Below are 24,875 nucleotides of genomic sequence, written 5' to 3'. Positions count from 1 at the left end.
GCCCCCCCCCCCCCCCCCCCCCCCCCCCCCCCCCCCCCCCCCCCCCCCCCCCCCCCCCCCCCCCCCCCCCCCCCCCCGCGGCCCCCAACGTCGGGGGTCGCGTTATACTATACCAGCGAATTAGGCGCAGACGCGCGACTTGCTTCAAGAGCGAAAGAGCGAGATATACCTAGACGGCGTAGAAAAAGAGGGAAGGAAGAAAAGAAGGAAAAAGAAAAAGAGAAGAAAAAAAGGGGGGGAGGGTACCGGTAAGCAATCCTCGTTCGTGGCTGGTCACGCGCGAGCTCTGTGGCTAGATTAGTAGAGTCTGAAACGTATCCGTATTCTCAAAGTAGGCACCGAGCTAACAGATAACAGCCACTTCTTGTGTGTCTCATGCAGCCACCTAGAGGACGGTAGACGGTTCGATTAAAGTGCTTGGCTAGATCGATGCGGTATGTGACACCGGTGGCTGGCCTTGGCCTTGATATCTCTGTGCTACTTCGCTCACCGGTCGGCCGTGGCTTGACCTAGGCAGCTAGTTAAGGTAAATGTAGCTTAGCTCTTCGCTTCCGTCTGCCTATACGAGGAGAGGAGGAGGAGGAGGATGAGATGTCGATTAACGATGACAAACAAGGCAGACTGGGAAACCAGGTGGCCGGGTTAGGCTTGGGGAGGTCAGCTGGGCTGCCCGTGCTATAAGGCTGTGTGTATGACAACTCTAAGTTTAAGCTCGAGGGTCGGGCCGGGATCACGACTTAAACTTTTACTACCGGGGTCGTGGACAACGGCGTGAGCGGGTATCTTTTCTAATATGGTCATGTTTTGCGATTGGATTCTGGAACGGGGTAAAGTTGAGCAACAAGAATGGGTATAACTTATAAGGCACTTTAGGTAGTTGGTAATACACGATACCTAACTCAAGCACCCCCTTTATCTCCTTCTAACCAGTCGCTTTGACCTTCTGCGCTATTGGGGTGATGCTCAGCACGTACGCATAAATTGAGATAAAAAGCTAAAGCTAAAGCATAGAGCATAGAGTGCGGTGACGAGTTAAACTTTGTAATACGTTAGCATGACCTTTACAGTACGGCCGTCTTTTCTCACCTTTGTATCTACCTGTGTCTATGATTGAGAAGGGGGACATCGTACTTAGACTAGATCACTTACCTAGTTGACTTCATCTCGCGTTACTACCCCTATCTCTCCTGGATATGACTGTAACGGGCCTGGAGGAATACCCCTTAATTAGATCAACCTACGTATGATACTCGGTATTTGCAATATCACCATCGTGTATTCTTATTGCTAAAAGGATTTCGCAATGGGTTCGCACAACTTTTTTTTATATTGAGATGATCCATATCTACGGAAAGCGGTATTTGAAAGTCCAGCGCTAATCCATCGAATCGAGCCTCGGGCCTCAACTTTGGGTGCTGCCTGGCTTTCTTGCTTGTTCACATCTGGAGAGAAGATAATAATCTGCCAGTTAACTTTGGTGGCGTGTTGCCTACACCGAAAATCCAGCTGACCAAAAAAGATTTGCCATCGAAGAAATCAAAGAGAATAACAAAAAAACGCGTCGGGTACTTCCTTGAAAGGAGTAGCCGCCAAGGTATCTTCCAAACTTATCCCCCTCCTCCTTATTTCGCGCGCGCGAATGGGTATCTCCCACCCCTCGTCGATTCATTACTCTTCAAACTCGGAAACCAGAAAAACAACCGAAGGGGATTAGCGTGTCGCAATGCTTATTTGTATGTGTTTTCCACGCCAAATGGAACGGCAACCCAAGAATCTCCGATCCATAGCCAAGCTATTGCCTCCTACTCCAGGATTCCTGTCGCCTTGAAGCGGTTTCCGTAAGAGGCCGAATAGTTGCTGATTTCGGGAAATTCCGACTATGATTGCACGTTGACCCTCGTCCTTCAAATTAGGTAATAAATACTAAATCTTCCCCTACTCGTCTGGTTTTGGTCCTGGCTACGAAAGAAAAATGGAATGGCATGTTCTAATGGTATCATCGAAATACGAAAGGCGCTTAAAAGCCAAATATTAACGAATGATCGGCTTTGTTTTGCCGAGCAGTACTGAAGTTAAGAGCGTGCCCGAAGCAACTCCAGGCGTATAGATGCAGGCGAATTCATAATGCGGATATCCGTTTGTATCGTAGCCAAGTCGTCATCTAAAGCGCTGCTCCTAACGGCGACTGGGGGGAGTTCCAAGACCGCTGCCGTTTTCCATGTTACCTGTCAGCTCCGCAACGCGAGCCTTAATACGAGCCACACGAGACTCAATTGCTGCTACATGTTAGCTGTTGGGTTACTACACACAGGAATAGGCTGCTTACTCTCTTCGCCACTGCCACTGGTGTCATCGCCATCGTCCGTAGTCTTACTGTATGCACCTCGGCTCTGCTCTTCACTTTGTCGATTGACACGCTCGGCTGCGTTCTTTCTGATGGCTGCCCATCGGTCCTGCATGGGAACTGTTGGCGATGGCGCTCCCGCTTCGTCGTCGTCGTCATCGTCGTCATCCAGCGCAGGGTGGCGATTAGAATGTCTAGCAATGGGCGGCGGCGCGGCAGAATCCACACTTTGGCCATCATCGGGAACAAAAGCAGGTTGGTCAAGGAGAGGTCCCTGATCGAAGCGGGAAAACTCATTGCGGGCTTCTGTGGCGTCCGTAGTATCAACACGAGATAGATTTTCGTCGATTGACGGCTCATACCCTTGACTGGGACGTACCGGCGTTACTGGAGATTGCGTCGGTGTTTTATCTTCCTGGCGCTCGGCGGGAGATTTGAGGTCTGGAGATGCAATTGGTTCTGATACAGGTGTCTGCGCCGCTACCGGAGTTTGTACCCTCTGGGCCTGAGAGTGAGCCGCTAACATACTGTTCACATCTGCGGCAGCGTTCTCGGGCAGCTTAGATTGGCGATTCTTATTCCTGCCAAACAGCTTTTTGAAGCCGCTCGATTTGGGCTTTTTGTCCTCTTTATGAAGTTTCTTGTGCTTCTTGCCGTCAGGACTGTTTGGCTCAGGGGAAAACATAGTCTCGCGAGCTGCTTCTACGCTCTTCCCGTCACGTGGAGTAGGAGGCAAAGGCGTGTCTCGACCTGTCGGTTCTGATCGCTGAGCAGGGTGAATTGGTTGCGGAGTCGCAAGTTTCTCTGAAACTGGTGCCGGCTTGCGTGTTACTGGGGTTTTTGGCTCTGGCTCAGGTTCAGGTTCAGGTTGCGGCTGCACCGCGACAGGAGACGATGGCTGCTGCTCCTGGATATCCGCTGGGGGGCTACCGCCATTTGTAGTAGTTTCAGTTGTCCCAGGTGGATAGGTAGGCATCTGAAGTGAGGTCTGTGATACGCCTCGTCCCGCGAATGAGTTGCCGAGATAGGCTGCACGAATGGTTTCCTTATCATACTTGCTAGCCCACTTCATGGCCGGCGATGCCGCATTTATAACACCCGGTTGCAGAGTAAGGATGCTTTGAGTTTTCTCTCTCATCACCTCAGTATCTGTACGCCCACGTCGTTCTAATTTAGGTCCAGGTTGCTGCTCCTGGAGCTGCTTGGCTTGCAACTTTTGCGCAGCCGCCTGAATCTTGGCCTGTTGATCAGGTCCGATGCTAGTTTTGCTCATGCCCGCACCACCGCCAGGGTTCACACGGTCATTCTTGTCGCCACCTGACTTGGCGGCTGACTTGCTTCGAGAGACTCCTTTGCCACGTCTCGTCCAGCTGAACAGACCTTTCTTCTCCGCAATATATGCGCCGGCATCAGGTTCCGGGGCTGCTCCTTTGACCATCTCCTCCATCACAAGCCACCGGCCATGACGGATAATTGTCTCAATGATAGAACATCTTCCGAATGCGGATTTGCGTTCTGCTGTCTCTTCGGGCGCCAAGCTGCTCATCCATACCCACCAGAACGCCTCGTCCAGGTCGAACCGACTAATACTAGCTAATTCACCAGGCTCTAGTTGATAGTCGCTCTCCAATCGTGGACGATGTGATTGGGAGCTACGCTGTCTAACAGTAGTTTCAATAGGCGGTAGAATCTTATCCGGAGGCAGTAAGAGATTCGAGGGGCTGTTTGGCGCATCATCGACAAATCCGGAAGATAGGAAGTCTGCCCAGGAAGGGGTAGTTGGCCTGCCAAGGTTTGCGCCCGATGCGGGGGTAGTTCGTAATCCACGAGGATTTCGGGCTTGACTGAGCTTAAGAGAATCGTCTTCTTCCTCGTCTTCCTCTAGAGCGCTACCAAAGCCGATATCTTCAAATCGCGACCACGACGCATCTCGTAAACCAGTAGAATGCTTTGAATTGGACACTTGAGATTGATTCGCAAGAGATATCGCCTTAAGAACTCTGCGGCACTCCTCGGTTAACGCCTTCACAGGATCCTCATACTCGGAAAACTCTCGAAGAGCTTGGTCCTCATCGCGGTATTGGAAGTGATTAGCACGACGCAAGAGCGCAAACGGTGTTGGAGACACGGTCTCAACAATCATGACCACCCTGTATGTTGACGACATCAACAACGATGGGGCCTGTGGGGGATACTCGGTTTCCTGCAGCAACTTTTGCAGGGACATGGGGAGCATGGAGATACCTGCACGGGCCTGTTGGGGTGATAAAGATCTAAGATAGGCAAAGAACATATGGCTCGTCGCATCCGCGGCGCTAGGATTTGTTAGCGAACGGATCCAAAAATCAGAGATTGGGCGCGTGTACAAACCTTAGCCATGCCTTATATCCTCCATCGAAGCCGTTGCCGGTGTCCTTGTGTTCGAACGCCCACCAAGCTGCCATGCGAGACAGTTTACGGCCACCGAAACCATTTGATTTGCCATGAGCCGCGATGGCCGAGAGTAAATCAAAGTAATCGAATATGATTTGTGACCGTGCCTGGTTTTCCACACTTAGCGGAATGAAGGTCGAGAACGAATCGCGTGCCATATTCGAGTCTAAATCATAAGTCCATCCTTAGCAAGGCGTTCCACGAATATGCCGAATTAATAAGTTATACCTTGCTCTCCGACTCTGAACAGCTCGTAGGCATCCCAGCCCACAACACCACCTGGCAATCTGCTCCATACCCATTTTAGGACACCCGAAATGACCTAAGTTTGTTAATAAGAATTCCCCCGATTAGCGCATCTAACTCTAGTAAAGACATACCATAGGCTCGGTCATCCGTAACTCCTGCACGAGGGCCTCGCCTCGTAGGTTGTGCTCGTCATCGAAAAAGTGGCGGATGAAGGTGCGCACGGCGCTGGGATCGGAAGTTGGTCGGAATGGGAGAAGGAGAAAGGGAAGATCGAGAGCTACGCGTCGCGGACGGGTCAGCCTGTATTAGTCAAAGTGAGAGATGGATTTCTTCTGTTATTCATACCTCTAGCCTTGAGCTCTTCTGTGGAACGCCTGACTAATTCCTGAACCTCCTCGGGTTCTACCGTCGTTCGCGTATACGCATCTTCCCAGCGCGGCTTGTTGGATAATTGACCCGTTAAATCTGCCAAGTTGCCATTCTTCTTGGATTTGGCGCCATCCTTGCCCCTTATTCGAGAGAAGAGGCTCGGCATGGTGATTGGTAGGTTTGAGATCCCCTTCTAGATAGAAAGAAAAAAGGATTCAGTTCACAATACCACGTATTTCCAAGTTCGAAAACGTTGGATATAAGCAAAGTGGATATTTTGATAGTCGAATTATGACGCGGGCTAACGCATAAAATGTTTGTAGAGGAAGACTTGTCTAAGATGCGCCAGCAGAGTGGGGGTTGGGTATCAAGTAATATTATCGAATGATATTGCCAACGGAGCTCGACCTATTCGAACCAGGTATGTTTTTGAGATGGATGTTCTTTACCGGTGAGAAGAAAAAAAAAAAAAAAAAGACCCCAGCTCCAGGGTATGAATCAAGAAGAGGGTTACCACACCTCGATTGACAAGAGAATGAAAAAAAAAAGAAAAGAAAAAAGTAAGGAAAGACCAAACGATTAGAATTGAAGTGTTCACGAATATGCGTGAAACAGCAAAACGAAGGGTATCAAGATGCACGCATGGTAGAGTTCAAAAAAGTTCCAATCGCCGAGGGAAGAAAAAAAAATTATTATTAAAGGGGCGCTCCAAACTTCGACGAGGTTCCCATAAATGACAGATCAAGGAAGTCGTCCTCGCTACTTCCCCCAAATCTAACCTTTGAAGCTAGTACACCCGCACCTCCAAGTCTGGTCAATGTACATTAGTGCACCAAAGCGCACCTGCTTTGACTACCTAACCTTCTTTAGGCCTAGCGGAATTGAAAGAGATTATTTTAGGTCTTTTGGTGGCAGCCTATCAGGTAGGCGCCGCGAAGGTAAAGAGCAGTGATTGGATAACCTGCTGCCTGTCCGGCATGCGTGGAGAAGGTGCAGCCAGGTGCAGCAGGGTCGCGTTGGCTAACGTGGTTTAACCGTTTAAGGCACCGTTGGATTTTTTGGGTTACCTTATAACAAGAACACATTAAATCATTAAATGGACATTATGTAACTGCATACGTACCTACTATGTACGTGTATATAAAAGTATTAAAAGTATTCAGAAGTTACTTTCCCGCCCGAGCGCGGCTGAAAATACTTGACAAGTTCGCATCCTCACCCAAGAACTCTAATTTAATTACAGGACGGGAAGTGGTAACCAGTAGTTAATGAGGCGGCACTAGGCGGCACTAAACGGCACCGGGTTAGACTTTATAGTACAATACCAAGTACATGTATTTCTCCCCGTTTCTCCCCCCAAAAGTTATCGTCATTGGTGAGATGTAGCAACCCGAACCTAGACCACTCTTTCAACCTCACATCTCACATGGGACTTATATCCATGTTACGAATCTACGGTACAGATGCTTTAAGTGGGCTTGTCCACATCGAAACCACATACTTTGTAAGTCCCGCAAAAGAACGCTCATTATAATTGGTGGAGTTGCACCAGTACATTTCTCTTCCGCCTGGATGACCTGCGAACTTCCATGTTTGCCTCTCACTGACTAGCACGAAAACCGAGACGGTGGTTTCTTTGGCTGGACCGGGTCAGTTACCAAGTTGTTGGTAAATTAGCTGCCAACTCAGACTTAAATCCTCTAACACGCTGAGTTGAACTGACATATTGCCAAATATTTTCTTGACGATAGCTTCACATCTAGCATGTCTTTTAGTCTTTTAGAGAAAACTGATATATGCACGGCCGCTATGGACATCTATTAATTGACGGCGTGAAACGGAATACTACCTGAGCTGATTTTAATCGGCAGGTCGATTTGTTTTCTGCAACGTTAGATTCGACCTAAACGGGGTTGAGCATTATCGGAACACTATCGGCAGTTCTATCTCAAGTAGCACCTCAGATACCACCATTGTCCGAATTCAATCAACGTATGGTTACCCAGACCTTCCCTTTCGCCGTTTGAAGCTATATTTAATCTGGATCTCGTCCTGCCTGTAGCCGTTTTCGTGTCGTGTAACATGTCGTTAATACGACAGGAATATGAACATCCAAGAAGAAAAAAAAGAAGAAGAAAAAACCAGATTTCCTAGTTTGCTATCTCAGCTGTCATTCTAACCATCATCTTGATCAATAAGATAAATAAAGAATCATTTAGAACGGATGCCAAGACATTAGCCATTCCGCCCCTATTTCCCTTGCCCAGATCATTCTTTAAAAAGGGCGTCAACCTTGCATAAGCACAACTCATCACTCGGAATCTAAAGCCAATTAATTCACAAAAGCTATTGGGCCGGACTGGACTGATCGCTTTTAATAGGCCAGGGTTAAGATGAGTTGGCAAAGTGTGGTGAGGTTACCCCTAACGGGAGAGGCCTGATTCGGAAGAGTTAGCTGCGAGCCATTGGTGCAGAAAGGCTCATACTATTGGACTAAAAGGCGTGTCTTACATGGACCGCGACTTTTCGCGTCCAATTACATCGTGTTAGGTCTCAAGGGGTTTCTTCGTGCGAGGTATTGCCTTGGATGCTACGTACATAGTATATCGCAATCTCCCTTCCCTCGAGATGTCCCTCCTTCTAGTTATACGAATTTTCTAACAAGTAGAGACTGATAATATAGCCTATAGGCCCTAGAAAACGCCACTAACCAGATTTGTGCTGTACCTGTCGATAAACAATTTACTTTGAGCAGCTGAGCCAAGTTCCGATGTACAACATAATCAGTGTGCAGGTCGCAGGTGTGTGTGGCTCGCCTTGCATAGAATCTAGGGGACGAAGGGACCTGCATGACTAGCGTGGGATCTCAGGGCTTATGCATGCGTTCAATGTTTATCTGGCTGTCTAGATATTTGGATATTGTACACGAGCAAGTCCGCAGCCACGATTATCCCAGGACGTATATTGACGCAACAAACCTTGTAACAATCGCAAAGAACATAACAAGAGTCTGCTTATCTAAACTTAAACTGATTACTAGCATTGATATTCTAGGGAGGCATATGATTTATCTGTATATTTCTATAGAACCTTTCTTCCAACTATCCCTTAGGTAGTTAGCAAGCAAATAGCACAAACAGAGAGTACTGACTTCCCTTATGTACAACGACGGCATGTAACGCTCTACGGTGGGGTAACCAGGCCTCTATTCCGGTTCCCGAGACAATTCTTCAACGTCTCTGCCGTGCCTCGATCAAACTTATGCCGCCGATGATGACATACCTCACTATGTATTCGTTTGAACGAACCCTTGCGAGATGACCTTCACCAAGTTATGAGGCATCATGACGAAACGTCGCAGATCCTATTTATGCGCCAAGACGTTGCTGTGCCATGGTCATCATAACTCAATCTCAACTTCTTTTTTTTTTCTTCTAGATCGCTTAACCATGAGCAGAGTGGCATTTAACTGATCCGGCATGATCACCACAAATTCATCGATAATATTAATGTTTGGATAATTATCTGCAAATTCCACCACGTGGCTGTTTAGACAGTTTATTCCGGCATCACATGGACTTCGTTTTAAGAAGCGATCCTTCATTTCGCTTTTATGACGAGGTTAACTATCTAGGTACCTACGCAATAATTATATATTCTCGGGTCAGACAGTGTTCTATCATCATCCTTCGTCAAACCTATTTGGTGATCGTACAGTGCGTATTACACATCATCTTAGCTGACGAGCCGTACTGCTTCAACAAGAAGTACAAATTTATTACTCGCGATGGTCTCGAGTGCCATGTAGTCGATAGGGCCATATTGCCTGTTGAAATACTGTAGGTGGGAAAAATCAATGGCATCGATCATAACGACATAGACCTTTTCATATGATGATTCTAGTCTAGAGATATTCTCGTTAACAACGTAGACCATTAAATACATTGTCCGTTGAGCTACACAATTTGCAATTTGTACGAACTAGGTATCTACCTCCTAACCTATTACTCACACATAGTACTCTTTACCAAAGGGCAGTTTTTCGTTGATCATTGCAATCTCGATATGCTATGAACATACGCCAATCCAGCCACTTATAAACCACATTAAACGCCGACCATTAACCCTATGCGACCAGAACATGAGGTCTCCCAATACCCTGTATCCCTTAACATATTACACACAATTGACGAGTAGAGCTTATTTCGATTCAGCGTCGTCTGCTGTGTCTTTGTCATCCTTATCGTCCTTGTCATCTTTGTCATCTTTGCCATCTATTCCCTCTTTTCCCTCTTCACCCTCCTCCTGCAAGATTTTGCTCTCCTCCTCGCCCTTCTCTACGTCCACCTCTCCCACAACTACAATAGGAGACTCAACTTCCTCTTCCTTCTTTACTTCCTCCTCCTTCTTTACCCCCTCCTGCTCCTCCAGCTTCTCCGTCTTCTTCGCGGCGGGGTTGAGATTCCAATCGATCACGCCGTCCTCGCCGTACCTCTTGGCGAGCCACTCGTTAGCCAGCTTGAAGTGCCCGCAGTTGAAGAACCCCCTCGACGCGCTCAGCGGGCTCGGGTGCGCGCTCCTGAGCACCAGGTGGCGCTGGGTGTCGACCTTGGTGACGCGCTGCGCCGCGGGCTTGCCCCAGGCCATGAAGACGACGCCGCGCGTGCGCTTCTGCGCCACCAGGTCGATCACCTTCTGCGTGAAGCGCTCCCAGCCCTTCTTCGCGTGCGAGTTGGCCTCATGCGCGCGCACCGTCAGGCACGTATTCAGCATGAGCACCCCGCGCTCCGCCCAGGGCGTCAGCAGGCCCCCGCCGTTGGGCGGCGGCACGAAGTCCGGGTAGTCGTTCTTCAGCGCGATGTACATGTTCTTGAGGGAAGGGGGAGCGGGCGTCGGAGGCCGGACCGAGAAGGCCAGGCCGTGCGCTTGGTTGTAGTTGTGGTAAGGGTCTTGGCCTAGGATTACGCACTTGACCGTGTGGAAGGGCGTGTGGCGGGACCTGAAAAGGGGGGGTATATTAGTTTACCTTTCTGTATCACGATGAACACTAAGTGAGACATGGACATACCATGAATAGACATCTTCCCTAGGGGGGAACACTTTCTTGTTCGCCTTGACCTCGCTCTCGAGGAACTTTTTAAGATTGATAAACTCTTCCGATAAGATCTCATCCTTGAGGTGGGCCAGCCAGCTGGGATCCAAGGTTTGGATCTCAAGTTGGAGGTGGCGCTTCTGCTCCGGCGACAAGCTCGCGACCCACTTCTCCTTGTTGAACTTGAGGGGCGATGGATCGGGGCCCGCATCAGGTTTCGCGGGGGACGAGGCGGGCGAGCTCTTGGGAGCGCTGAAGAATGACGTTATGCTCGCGTTCACCTTGGGCTTCTTATTGGCGTCCCCGGATGAGAGCCCTTCGCTTTTACGCTTTACGGATGACATTGTGTAAGCAACTGCGGGTTTGAATGAGATGAGAGTTTGAAAGTATAAGTGTAATGGGTGTAAACGGGGTCGAGACCGAGTTGGTAGGCAGCCTATATCCCAAGGCGGAAGGTGTCTTAAATGGTGTAGAAGCGGCACCGTGAATGATAGTTTTTTCTTTTTCTTTTTCCTTCCCTTTCTCGAAATAAATCTGATGTTCAATTCCTAGGCGGATAAATAAATTACAAACATCGAAACAACTCTTGACGATTTAGTCAAATTGGATGGACTTGCAAGCGGACAATAAAATGAACAATTAAATTGTGGAAAAGTAGACGGTGGAAAAAGGACCAAGGTTCTATAGTTAAATGGGTATTTTCCAAGCCTCGACGCGTCTCCAAGACGCGAAAACCCCTTTTAGCACTTAACGCGACTTTTTTTCTACGGATCCGTATACGCGTAAAGTGGCTTGTGTAACAGTACCATTAATTGAACAACGAAATTTTAATATTTGAACAACATTTCTATTTCCGTACTAGCTAAGCCACCCATACACAAATATTACACAATTTAACTCCACACTTGAATAACTTTATATAAAAGGTAAATATCTAATAAGTAATTATATCATTAGAAAGCCCTAATTGAAGCGAAACTAACAATGTAATTTTTGTACTTTGCATCGTTAAATTGAATTATAAAATAAAAGTATACTGGAAGTTAGGTAATTCTGTATGTGGCGTAATACCCCTCCCTTAGCCCTTCCTTCAGCCCCTCCAGCTCTTAGCCTTCTTGAACCTGTATATGCCTATATATTCGAATAACTTTTAATATAAACCATGCACCTAATTAAAAATTATATCATTTAAAAGATCTAGTTGAAGCGAAACTAATGATATAATATATATACTTTTTACATTTTAATTGATTAAGAAATAATTAAATACAGTAAAATTTGTGGTTGAAAAGGGTGTGGCTTAGTCAAGAAGACGGGTGGCTAAACTAGTGTCAGAAGTGGGACTGTTGTTCAAATATTAAAATTTCGTTGTTCAATTAATGGTACTGCTTGTGTAATTATGATGAGCAAGGTTCTGCAGTATTGTACTAGGTAGTACCAGGTATAGTACCTCAGCTGAAAGATAATAAAAGAATTAGAGGTCCAAGCACCACCATCTACGGCCTTCATAATTCATTATCATCTTATTAATCCATCTAGAAAGCTCATCAAGAACCTCATGTTGATTTATGATAATCTATCGCATCTATCGCATCTTTTGTTTCTTTTCTCTCTTTTTCTCCCCCCTTAACCTCCACAACGTAGTATACAAATCATCATTAGGGTTAGCTATTGAGCCATTCCGATCTATGCAATCGTCTCTTAATGAACATCGCGTGCGTAATTAAACCAAACCGTCCAACCATCCCTTCTTTTTAGTTCCGGTTCCTTTTGGTCTCTAAGAAAGGTATCATAACTCTAATCAACGCCTGCTAATGCAAATCCACAAATGAGGGGAGTTGGGTGATATCACATGTCATGCCTCGTTAGCCCGACCTCCGTGCTGCTTCTGAGCTTTGCGTTCGTTTATACTCCTGAACGCTCTCTTGCCAACCTCGTAGCTGCTGATCATGATGGCGCAAGACGGCGCTACTTTGAGCGTACGAGGAAGCCACCCCTTCCACAGCCCTGCTAGTCCTTCCGTCGCATAGATGTGAGAGAGAAACCGTAGCATGTGCTGAGCTTCCGGCTCTGCGGCTTTCTCCACTGCAGGCAGAGCCTTATTGGACGTATCTTGGTAAACCTGCCGTCGGGTTTTACCTACATCAAACGGCATGGTCACCGTCGACGCAAACGCACCCGAAAGACAACCGGCAGTGAAACTGTCCATGAAAGTTGCCGTATGACTCTCTCTGCTCTGTGACCGACTTCTTGCCCGCGCTCTTGAGCCATCGCCGTCTCGGGCCGTGTGTCGACCGTGTCGCTCTTCTCGCGCATCGGTAAGCTTACCCCTGATCGTCTCGTACCCAAACCAATACATAGCCGAGAAAGGGACGTCTCGCCAAAGAGTTAGTGTTAGGCCTCTCCAAAGCGAGCTGTAGCCCTTATCGGCCACCATCTCTCGGAGTCCCTTGAATGTATTCGCTAAATGACCAGCGGCAGTCGAGCCTGGCGACGCTTGCAGTCGGGTTCTGAACAGATCGATAGGGCTGACTGCAGCAACGGCGACGACTCGCGCGGATGCGCCGGCTACTACGGGCGCATACTCCTCCCTGGTCATTCTGCTGACAGGACTTGATTTACTATGTCGTAGCCAATCGTAACCGGTAAAATAGATAATGTTCGCGGGTACAGTCATAGCTAACGTCGGCGATAGACCTCTCCATAGCGTCGTGAGGCCTTCGTGGCGAGCGATCTTCCTCATGCCGTCGAAGGTGGAGTTAAATCGTCTCTTCTGTACTTCCTCCACGGCGCATTCCCCAGAAGCGGCTATGCTCTCGATCGGACCGGCGACGCAGACTTCGGCATTGTTATTCATGAAGAACACTTCTCGGCAACACGCTGTAACCCCAAGATTCGACGGTCGAAAAGCATTGTGTGACGAAATTGCAAGTTTCTGGAAGTCCGCAATGGGCTGCGACAAACCTTGCGATTGCAGTCGGACACGGACGACATCTAGAGGAGTAACTGCGCACATCATTGTTAGGCAATATTCTTTAATGATACATGATACAGGTGTAGCTTATGCATAGCTCTATACCTAAGCTATTTGTAACTAGGGTAGCGTAGGGAAAAGCTTACCTAGGAGCGACGTAAGAAGACTACCAGTAATAGCAGAAAGCATTTTCTGCCCGACCGAGATATCCATCCCATCATTCCCGTCGTCTTGAGAGGAAACCATGGTTTGTCCGAGAAAAGCGTCTTCGCCCCCTTCTAATCGATCGTGGTTATGGCCAACGAAGCTGTGTGCAGATGCCATTTTTATATGCGCTAGCCCCGGTTATACCGGGGGCGCCGTTTTATAACAGCTCGATATCGAGTGAAGAAAAAGAGAAAGAAAAAGAAAAGAAAGGCTTCTCTCGATGTTATTCGTAGTGAATGGTTATACAAAGGTATTGTGTTTGCTTAGGGAATTCCCATAGGTGTTTTAGTATAAAATGTAGTTAATAAGTGGCCAAATTAGAGGGAGGCGAAGAATATCAAAAATGAGGCGTCATTAATACCTAAGAAGAAAATGTTAAATGTATGTAGAAAAAAAAAAAGAAAAAAAGAATTTGCCGGTCCCAGGCCGAGCGCCGAGCTGCTACGGCTACATAGTACAAACCGATACAGTGGAAATCGAGAACCGCTGCGGTTAAAGGTAACGCACGGTCCGTTATCGCCTTATCCATGATGTCAGGACCAATCGGATCGTCTTAAGCTTAGGTACCTAGGGCCATTAATTGCCCCACTACGTACGTACATAGGACCATACAAGGTTAGGTAGGTGGTAGGTAGTTGAACCCCTCCACAACTTTAGGTGGGTAGATCTTTTAGGTGGGTACCTAAGCTAAGGTAGATAAGGTACTATGTACAGGTATGACTCTTGTTCGGCGATAAGATGTAAGATGGACTTAGATAATGCATCCCACAGCTCTGACCCGTCACGCCGGAGCACCAGAGCGGAGCATCTTATTGTGTACAACTTTTGACTTCACCCGACGATCCACGAATCACCGTAAAGTCCTCATCCTCATTAGATACATACACAAGATATATAAACCCTTCCTTAATGTACACACAATACACAATACGCAATACACAACAATACATACGATACACCGAATTTCACCCCTAATTACCATTCTTTTATTTTTAAACTAACTAAACACTGTACAATACATTAAATTCATATCCATAGAACTGTGACCATAAGTCTGCCCAGGATGGACCAACCGAATCAGCAAATACAATCTGAGCTAGAGAGCTTTAGAGAACAGTGGCGGGCCGAAGTCTCGGCTAGATCAAGAAACGCTGCTAGCTCTCATCATCATCAGCAGCAGCAGCAGCAACAGCAACAGCAACAGCAACAGCAACAGCAACAGCAGAGGACAACCTCAACTCAAGGGGGATCCTCTTCCACTACTTCCACTATAACTACTAATAGACCTCCTCCGAGGAGAAATGAATTTACGCATAGAAAGTCAGCTTCAAAGAATAGCCATCAACTAGAAGATGAGGAAGAATACTATCAGGCCCAGCACTTTGATGAGCTAGATAGTAGTAAATCCCTAACAGGGCAGAAGCCCGGCCGTCACGATGGTGACTCTACTAAGGATAGAGACCAAGAACCCCAGACCGCATTAGACTTCTACGAGAAAGCTGTCGAGAGAGAAGCCAGCGGCAAACTGGGAGATAGTCTGCAGCTCTATCGAAAGGCCTTCCGCATGGATGACAATGTCGATCAGTCGTATCGTAACAAGCACTTCCCCGGCCGCTGGTCAAAGCCAGGCCAGATCAATCCGTCTAACGCGTCCGTGGCCGTCCCTAACACCGCCCATCACTCCCTAGATGGTGGAGCACCTGCATTATCCCTGCCAGACCTTATCACCAGCTTTTCCAGCCTCAAAATTGAGGGAGCACCACCAGAATGCGAGGGCGTGGCAGCACCTCCGTGTCCTATTTCTGAGTTACCTGACGAGATCCTCGTCCATATTCTACGAGACGTCGCCATCGCCGATGTGGGTGATTTCGTACGCCTGGCTCGGGTCTGTAAGCGGTTGGCTTATTTAGTAGCCACCGAAGACCAAATCTGGAGGCGGGTTTGTCTAGGCTCCGAATTTGGCTTCGGAGGGATGCACTACCACTGGCAAAAAGGCATTAGCTGGGAGCCCTTGGATGTAGCACAGGAGCTCGCCGATTCCGACGACATTTTCACTCTAGAGGAATTAGCCCGTCAGCGACAAGAGGAGAGCCGAGCAACTACCAATCTGTTACTTCGTGGACTCTATGCATCATCCTGGCTGACAATGTTCCGACGACGCCCAAGAGTGCGGTTTAACGGGTGCTATATCAGCACAGTTAACTATATCCGCCCTGGGCAAGCATCGGCACATCAGGTCACATGGAATAGCCCTGTCCACATCGTGACTTACTACCGATATTTACGGCTTTTCCGTGACGGTACCGCCATCAGCCTGCTGACTACTGATGAGCCCACCCACGTTGTACACCACTTGACACGTGATAACGTGACTTTGCATCGCGGCGGCTCTGGGCCTCATTATCTACCCTCCGCTGTCATGAGGGCAGCGCTGAAAGGGCGTTGGCGCTTGTCTTCGGCGGCAGATAAAAAAGACGATGAAAACACCAGCAGCGTCGGTAATGTAGGGGTGAGCCTAGTTGATAGAGAAGGTGATCTGTACGTCGAGACAGAGGGCGTAGGGAAGTATATGTACCGTATGGAATTGACATTCTGGGGTACGGGCAAGACGTCTAATGTACACAAAAATAATAATAACCGACTTACGTGGAAGGGCTTCTGGAGCTACAATAGGCAGACAGATGACTGGGCTGAGTTCCCGCTTAAAAACGGCAAGCCTTTCTTCTTCAGCCGAGTAAGGAGTTATGGGACGGGTGAATAGGGGTTAAGGGTTAGGTACCTAGGTAGATGTTTACTTATGAGCATCAAAATTCTATACGCTTCAGCTTTAGGGTTTGTTTGGCCTTTTTGTCGTATAGTAGAGGTATAAATGACCCTGGCGTTGATATGGGTTAAATAGGGGTGTTGAATTATAGAGCATTCGCATGTAGCATAGGAGGTAGACGATTATCAGAGTGTGTATGCTGAACGAGCTGGTTCATTCAACTTCAATCTGACTTCTACCTAAGAAGTCTTCAACGTAACAAGCTACCTATCTGGTCCCTAGTCAACTTATGGGCCTTGGGAACGCAACCTAAGTCATCCCTCGCAAATCCTCTCAGAGCGGACACAACCGGGCCAAATCCGAATCACACTGAAGCTCCATCCCTCCATCAATTCCTCACAAGTATGCTGTGGTCCTTACGAACGCCATACTCTCATGTACACACTTCTAGAACCTTGATAACCAGTGGTAGTTCCTTCAGAAAACCCCGCGCTGCTCAAAGTATCCAACCTCGTCGTAGTTTGTCACTGCCTTGACACGATTCGACGAGCGTCGGCGAGTTTGTCCCTGAGAAGCTACAGCGGAGGTGGCCTCCTCGGCCTCCTTGTAGTCCTCATCGTCAACCTCTGCATTAGAGGCACGACGGGGCACTGCACAATAGTAAGTATCGTGCTAGTAATGGATTGGGGCATTGTGCTTAAAGCAAAGGTATGGGTTAACTTACTCTTGCGGGGGCGTCCTCGGAGTCCGCTGCCCTGCGACTGGGCAGGTCTCTTACGAGGAGGCGGAGTGATCACCCTCTCACCTACGAACACGACATCCGAGTCGGGTGAAGCATCCCGCTGGGGGGCCGCGCTAGCTTCTTCGGTCTGGGCAACATCGACTTTCTGTTCTGCTGCCATGCCAGCATTGGCGTTGAGGCTCAAAAACACGGCGGCTCGAATCTTCTCAGACTTCTCGTCGAGAAGGTGTTTGATGGTCGCCATCACATCGTCCTTGAGAATCTCGACCATATTTTCGGCATGGCCCTCCGTTTTTATGTTTTCCCAGTTCCAGTATTCAATAGCGCCCTTCACTCGGGCGGTCGCCTCCGGGCCGACGTCCTTCATAACCTCCAACAACGCAGAGAGAACTGCGGCCATATTCAAGGAAGCTCTGAAGATAAGACTAGTAACAGACAATTCCGTTGCAGATACGCGAGAGCGGGATGCTGAAAAGGTGATCTTATTTTCCAAGGGTGAGAGACCCAGAAAGCTTCAAAGTATATCTCACCAGGGTGATACTTTGGAAATGAAACTTAGTCGAGTCAATTCCAAGTGCATATGAAAAGGTAAACGAGAAGCAAATATTACATAGTGTGTAAGGGGTGCGAGTGGGAGTGAAAGGGGAAGTGGAAGTGGAAGTGGAAGTGTGAGTGTGAGTGGAAGAGGGAGTGGGAGAGGAGGGAGACCATGAATTGGGAAGTGGAAGATTCTTACCTGGAACAAAATCGTGAACAGAAGGTATTGTAAGATGCAACGATGTACGAAAAGGCTGCGTGTCGTGAGGCTAAAAGAGTAGCAACAACAAGTAGAAGTTGTCTTGCTACAACTGAATTTAGAGAATCAAAAGCGCAGAAGAAAAAGTTAGATGCATGCGTAAAGCATACCAAAACACAAGTGGCTTATGATACCTAAAGGCGAAGGGGGCGAGGATGAAGGCCAAGCTCGCAAGATGTTGTTGTGTGAGGAGAAGGTGTAGGAAATGGGACAGGGTGGGAAAGTTCAGAAGGAAAAAAACAATAAAAGGTTGTGGGGACATCCAAAACTGAATGCCTGGAAGGAAGTGACAGTTATCTAGGAAGGTGTCGCGAAACTAAGGCTTTTGAAAGATACATTCGAGATGTACGTATAGTAGGAGAGTAGATACATTGGCATGTGCATGTGGCACTATATCTAGTCCAGTCGGCGAAGTCTTGTTGATCAAGCAGTTCCAAGGCTAGAAAGACTACAATGACGAAACTAGTTCATGTTCGGTATACTCGATACTATATAGAGTCCTACTGGCGTGATATGTTGTCCTACTGGTTTGGTATATATATCTACAGGAGGTGAGGTTGAGGTAGTTCATGGTAGGCAACAAGAATGGAAACAAGAGACGGGATTACCAAAGATAGACGAGCAGGCGGTGTCAAATAATTAACATCCAGTCACTACAGTTGTCCAGGCTTGGATGATATATAAAGCCCTCTAAGGCCTGCCTTAGGTCGAAAAGGTCGAAAGCGTGATCAGCTTTGATCAGCTTTGATTATAGAGACAGACGACGACGATAGTATTGTGAGGATCTAGAGTGAGGATTCCTATTAGAGAACAGGCTATTAGATCCGTTGACTGTCCATGGGAAGGGACGAAAACCCCTGACGACAAACAGCATCTTCAAATGGACTTCGTATCAATCTCATTAAACGCCGTCCGGAAAGGGATAGGTAATAACTCATGTTGGGGATATGTGGGTATGACAGACTATAATAGGGGCCTAGTAGCTATAACCAGGACCCTCTTAAGAGGGTAGACGGCTAGGTATTCCTGGATCAACCTATATTCTCTATGTGCGATATTAACACTTCCTCCGTATACGACATCTATCAAGGCCATAAGCCCTAAACTGACAATTTGTCCCTTAAGAAAACAAGCAACTACGGCAGATATCGTATAGAATTACCTTTTACGGCATTATGTTACTATTGAGATTGTCGGTGGCGGTCTAACGTCGTCAACTTGACAGACCTTGAAATTTAATTTAGTATGGGTAAATAGTGAGATACTATAGGCAAAAGGTAATCTAGGATGGAGTTCATTGTTGTATGTAGAAAGTTCTAGCATCTTCTGAAAAAGCTTTATGAATTTCGACAGTACCTTAGATATTTGCGAAATACATCGGCTTGACACAAGCATGCGTAAGTAATATTGAAATTCTGATCGGATTCAAACATAACAGTATAAAATACAAACTCAGAATTAAACCGTTAGTTAACTTTTGGAGAGATTTGTTGTCCTGCTCTGGACTGCTTGGATAAGATGTTGTACAAATTTGTCCGACGAAACAATATAACCTCATTCAGATAGGTATCTCCTAACAATCATAAGGACAGGAAAATTAACTATTACATGCTGTCGTCGAAGAAACTTAGCCGACCAGTTAGTACAGGATGAGATAAGTGGTTGGGGATTTGCTGGGTATCTATCACACACAATATAGTGATATGGTAGCGTTTTGTATTAACAACTGCGGACGAAGCGTCATTTGAACTCGAAGTTTTCTTTCCCTGAGGAAAGAGACCAAGAATGTAACAATGCCAATAGATGTAAGTATAAAGGCTTGTATAATGAATTTAAATCTATGAATACTTCTGAAGACGGTTTTCTAGGCCACTTTACATCTTGATAGGTATTGCGTTAATTGATTTTTGGTGTTTGGGCGTCTGAGTATAAACGAGCTGGATCATACAGCTAGATTATACATTTACCTGAGTAGCCTTTTCATATCCTAGAAATATGTAAGTGTTTGGATAAACAGCATTTACATGTTGACGACCTTTTTAAACGTAATATGACGTGCGCCTAATCCTCTTCAACTGTATTAATAGTTTCACAATGAACTCTACAATGTTCTTACGAACTGGTTAAATCTCTTGACGTAAAGAAAATGAGACAGACGACGTGATTCAGGGCAAAGTTCTATGTGTGACTTCTTCCAGAAAAGGCATTTATTTCTTACGTTCAATTTGTAACTTCCGTTGCTACCAACCTTTAGTATTAGGTGGTTTAAGTAGGTACGTAAGTCGTACGAATTCGTTGGCAATATGTTAAGAGTAGCGAGATCTCTATGTATGAGACCTAAGATGTGGTTAAGAGCACGATAGAAAAGTGTAAAATATAGCAGACATATATTCCGGTCTATTCGTCCTTAAATCTACCTAATTGCTAAAACCCTTACATTTCCTCCCAATCCAGATTCCATAGTTGTGGTGGTTGCTACCTATCATTAGATTACAATATAGATCTATACCTGGTATGGTGGAGTTAAAAAGATCCATGATATCGGTTCCGGGAGGAACTTCATCATCCATCTCAAAATACCTATCATTTATTGGGAATAATAAAGCACTATTGATTGGCAAAGATGTATCACCGTCGAAAAAGAGACCTTCTGACACCTGTTTGTTGTTAATGGCGGGCGTGCTAGGGATTGAAAGAAGATACATGGCACTTACTCGTGCTGACTCGATATCTGAAGAGTCTAGCATATGCGTAACACTGTCCTCCTGAGGTGGCTGAGGCCCGGTTCTACTAAGATCATCCTGTAGGCGGGAGGACAGGTATAGCAAGCGATTGTCAGAGGGGAAAGCTAAACTGGCGTTCCCAACTGAGCTGGACACTATTAGCAATTTATTAGTATTGTAGAAGTGGTCACAAAATGCTAACTAGTCCGATTCCCTGGGATATTTAGCAAAGTACCCGGTTTGTATGATAGAGGCTAAGGAAGATATATCTTTACAGCGAATGGCTTTTTATTCCCAAGAGCTCCATCCGTTCTAGCCGTGGCTGATATATGGCCAATATATAGCTCGGGTAATGGCCGTCGACTCTTTAGTATTAGTTAGCCCAGATTCTGTCTAGATATGTTATGCTCGAATAAGAATTTACATTTTCAGCGACTTGAGCTAGGACTGGAGGTTGAGCTTTTGGTGACGAAGTGCTCGTTAGTGCACTATGCACTATGATCGACCTTAGCAAACTATATACCCCTGAGTAACTTCTTACAGTAATAACGTACCACTTACCGTTTTATCTTTGGGGCACCTTTCTACGACTGAAATGGCACCGCGCTTTTCGGCGCTTCGCGGGAGCATTAGCACAGAGTAGCGCGACAACGACAACACAACAGAACTACTTACGATGCAGTAATCACAAGGGCCAGGGTACCCTGTAAATTAACTTGAGCCTCAAGTTTCCCATGATATGGCAGTGATTATGGGTTTCCGTGTGTAAGAAGCTTACCGCTACATCGCACTTTTCGCGCTTTTTAAGAGCCGCAGCTTTTCAACATCTCCATTCTGATCTCACAACCTCGGCCTTAGTTTAATGTAAATAGAAAAATAGTATGCTACGAAAATAAAAATAAGAAAGGGAGAGTTAAAAGGCGGAATACATATTTCTGCTGAGCCTCGAACGAGACTAACGGTATCGAGAAGTTTGGCTCCGAACGCTAAGACCTGTATCGGGGACCAGCTTATGACATTTCCCGAAGTCGTTAATCTGTACAAATTAGATTACGGCAAGATGTTAGCTCGGAAATTGTATTTTCATATAGAATCCTTACCCATCTATGCCTACGGCGTTATACCTGTAGACGACTAACGTAGCTGCATAGTAGTAATTGTTCACCGGTGTACTCGGGATGTTTCTGCGCACCCTGAAGTTTCTAGAGAGAGGTAAGGTTTCGGCTACGATCCTTATATGTGTTCGCATTTAGGCAAACTTCCTAGCCGTGTGTCTGCAAGATATAGTCCTGATATAGATACGAGAAGCCCATGACCATCGAGGCGTGTTTACTTAGGTCAAGTTCGGGTTGGAGAATAACGGAACGCACGACGGATAGCCATAGCTGAGAAGGCGGCAAGATAAACATCCCTTTCATCTGATGCCTCGTTGACACATGACGACTCGACACATGTAACTGCCCTTGCAAGAAGCCTCACTCGACAGAGCACTCAGCCATCAAGCCGAGACCGACATACAGGTACCTACTTACACCCCCTCGAATGACTGTGGTTAGCCTGCACACCTAGGAACCGCCTATCAGGGGTTAGTCGTGAGGTATACGCTTGATAACCAGGAGAAGTGGTCATGGCTGTTTTCGGTATATTCTGTGACTGCGCTTGAGTTCGCCAAGACTTTCTGACTGTCGACGAAATTGACTGAGACCGCCGCTGTCATTGCTGTGTACTAAGTTTCATCAACTTGCCTACAATATAAGTTCTCAATATATTCTTCTCGGCTCATTTCTTATACTATAACAGGTTTTTGATAAGATCTCTGTGTCATGCGAAGGAAGACGGATAATTTGGGCGTAAGGATGAAGCTAAATACCTATTCCATCGACCGCTGCTGACTTCCCGTACTGCTCTGAACTGTTGTGGTCTTTGAGTCTATGTTCGCAATTAAACTGGAAATATCGTCTGGAACTTAAGCGCCGTATTATGCTAAAGCGTTGATTTTGCGTGGGTCTTCAACGCTTTATGAGACCACCTGGCACCAGCGGGTTTTAGCGCTGGTGTCCATTAGTTATCTGTAACCGAAACCGTCGTAGATACTTTCTCCTTGTCGGTTCCCTTTTACGTCGGCATACGTCAGGTAGGTATTTCCTAACCTAGGCACTGTTGGACTAAAGGATTTTGCGAGGTAGCAGTCTCGAGAAGTAGAACTAAATTTCTAAGCGTTGGGAATACCTAATCACTGCCCCGAATAATGCTGTATACCTTCCTGTTTTATAGGAACTTTGATGGAAAAGACAGGTACTAGTATGTAAAAACTATGGGGTTACCTACCACAGGATGAGGCCTAACCGCCTCTATACCTAGCTGCCTGGGTCTAGCTTACGTGCGCGATATGAAGCCAAGCTTAAAGCGGTAAGGAGGGATCTCCAGGTACGTGGGTACGTGGCACGAGCCAAGGGAACCAACTTACGTTAGCCGCTGTTACGTGGAGACTTGCACTCGATCATCTCGGCTCGGTTGGTGTGCCGAATTCAATATTTGTCCGATGAATTCGTATAGAAAAATAAGGAAACGGGCGAAAGACGTGGAGGAAGACGTCGGTAGCGTTTAGAGGGACATGATGTCCTTTCATTGGCAATTTTGATTCATTTGAATTCCCCAGCCGGATACCAACGGAGCCGGGAGACTTATGAGGAATAATGTCCAATGACCAGGTTCAAAGAGAGGGAGCAATAAATAATATAAACCACATATAGTCGTAGGTTAATAAGGGGGGTTCTTTAGAATGCGATCATTACTCGGTTCTTTCGGTCAGGTAACGTCTGATGGTGTACTATGTAAATCAGAAAGGGTTTCCCATGTTACCTTACTCTAGATCTTATTCGCCTTTGATATTATGAGTTCAATTTATTCGGGTGTGCCGTGATGCATACATAGTACCTACCAGGTAAGGGGGTACCAGGTATATAAATGTATATTTGAAGGATTGGAAAACTTCATATACTTATTAAGTCATTGGTAAAAATTCCCCTGAAATATGTAGTGTATGTTGGTATAGGTACTTACCTAGGTTACGTAGTTAATTGGAATTAGCTCGATCTCCATCTCCGATACGAATAAAAAAAATGTCGCGATTTTATTTTATCAAAATATTGTATCAATCAAAATACAAGTCGGGATTAGAGTAGAGGTAGGTGCACCTTTTCTTTCTTTCGTCCTTGGCCAGTTTTAGACGACTAAAAAAGACCCTCTAAATGAGAGTTTGGTTACACCATAAGGGAATTCGGGACGGCAGGCGCGTTGTGTACAAGGTACCTAGGTACCTGTAAAGTTAAGAAAGTTATTGAAAGTTACGGCTCGCTTCCCAGATACCTACCCCTAACCTAGCAGAAAGCCTAGCTCTAGAGCACCTGTTCGCAGTTTTTAGCGGCAGCACTAGGGCAATGGTAGCCACTTGTAGCTTAGGTCGGGACCTACCTAGGTAGGTAACCTCCACTTAGAGGGGGAACCCCTGGCCCGCCCGTAAGGTACACTCTACAACTCCTGTACTACATGGAGGTTAGGCGAGACGTAACCTGCAACAGCTTGGGGCTGGGGGTCCAGGACACAATTGGGACCTTTTTGGTTACTCTCAAAGTTCGCAAGTACTAGAAAATCTTCGTCGACGAACTTCCTCTCCCTCAGCTCGTTTTCTCTCTTTAGCAGGTTCTCCCCTACTACTTGGGTTAATAAGATGCTTCACTTCACAAACTTCCTTCTCCTTTAGCGACGACATCTCTTAGGATCCATCATCTACTAATCCCTTTTTTTTTCTTTATTTAGTTCAGCTTGAGATTGTTTCAGTCGTCGCTCAGCCTTCATCTTTAACCTCGATTTCTTACCTCAGACTTCTTACTCGTCTTTCTACTTTATTTCTTATTTCTTATTTCTTATTTCTTATTCTTTGCTTATTTTTTGTTTTTATTTTTTATTTTCCTCAATCGTCATCCAGCGACACCAATTGACTAGTACATCGCCATCACTCTCTTTGGTGTGAGGAATCGTAGTGGTAATGCTTAATTCGCCGAACCTCTTTGTATCCAACAATGCCAAGTCCCTCGTAATCCCCTTTGAACTCGGCTCGAATACTCCTTGATACCCCGCGGTCCATCCTCTCTCCCTCTCGCTAACAGCTAGACCACATCC

The 24,875-nt window shown here is 46.5% G+C and overlaps 4 protein-coding genes across 4 annotated transcripts; 1 reads left to right on the top strand and 3 right to left on the bottom strand.

The window, feature by feature from the left end:
* Positions 1-1,922: 1,922 nt before the first annotated feature.
* On the bottom strand, positions 1,923-5,926 carry F4812DRAFT_217091 (DUF1708-domain-containing protein). The gene is made up of 6 exons (XM_047930404.1): positions 5,372-5,926; positions 5,158-5,303; positions 5,006-5,099; positions 4,715-4,943; positions 2,327-4,659; positions 1,923-2,276 (listed from the first exon to the last, which is right to left on the bottom strand). Exons 1-6 carry the CDS (start codon positions 5,559-5,561, stop codon positions 2,176-2,178), a joined length of 3,093 nt encoding a protein of 1,030 aa, XP_047786564.1. The 5' UTR covers positions 5,562-5,926; the 3' UTR covers positions 1,923-2,175.
* Positions 5,927-9,253: 3,327 nt separating this feature from the next.
* F4812DRAFT_443913 (uracil-DNA glycosylase) lies at positions 9,254-11,288 on the bottom strand. The gene is made up of 2 exons (XM_047935447.1): positions 10,464-11,288; positions 9,254-10,394 (listed from the first exon to the last, which is right to left on the bottom strand). Exons 1-2 carry the CDS (start codon positions 10,829-10,831, stop codon positions 9,596-9,598), a joined length of 1,167 nt encoding a protein of 388 aa, XP_047786563.1. The 5' UTR covers positions 10,832-11,288; the 3' UTR covers positions 9,254-9,595.
* Positions 11,289-12,342: 1,054 nt separating this feature from the next.
* F4812DRAFT_453100 (mitochondrial carrier) lies at positions 12,343-13,707 on the bottom strand (the record flags this gene model as incomplete). Its single annotated transcript, XM_047936437.1, has 2 exons — positions 12,343-13,493; positions 13,608-13,707. 2 exons carry the CDS (start codon positions 13,705-13,707, stop codon positions 12,343-12,345), a joined length of 1,251 nt encoding a protein of 416 aa, XP_047786562.1.
* Positions 13,708-14,418: 711 nt separating this feature from the next.
* Positions 14,419-16,651, top strand: F4812DRAFT_217050 (uncharacterized protein). Its single transcript, XM_047930403.1, has one exon. It carries the CDS (start codon positions 14,732-14,734, stop codon positions 16,427-16,429), a length of 1,698 nt encoding a protein of 565 aa, XP_047786561.1. The 5' UTR covers positions 14,419-14,731; the 3' UTR covers positions 16,430-16,651.
* The last annotated feature ends 8,224 nt before the right edge of the window (positions 16,652-24,875 follow it).

Source organism: Daldinia caldariorum, assembly GCF_022478825.1.
Source record: "Daldinia caldariorum strain CBS 122874 unplaced genomic scaffold F4812scaffold_21, whole genome shotgun sequence".
In the NCBI taxonomy this organism is placed as follows: Eukaryota; Fungi; Ascomycota; class Sordariomycetes; order Xylariales; family Hypoxylaceae; genus Daldinia; species Daldinia caldariorum.
The sequence above is the reverse complement of the archived record's forward strand: the minus strand, read 5'-3'. Positions and strand labels throughout refer to the sequence as shown.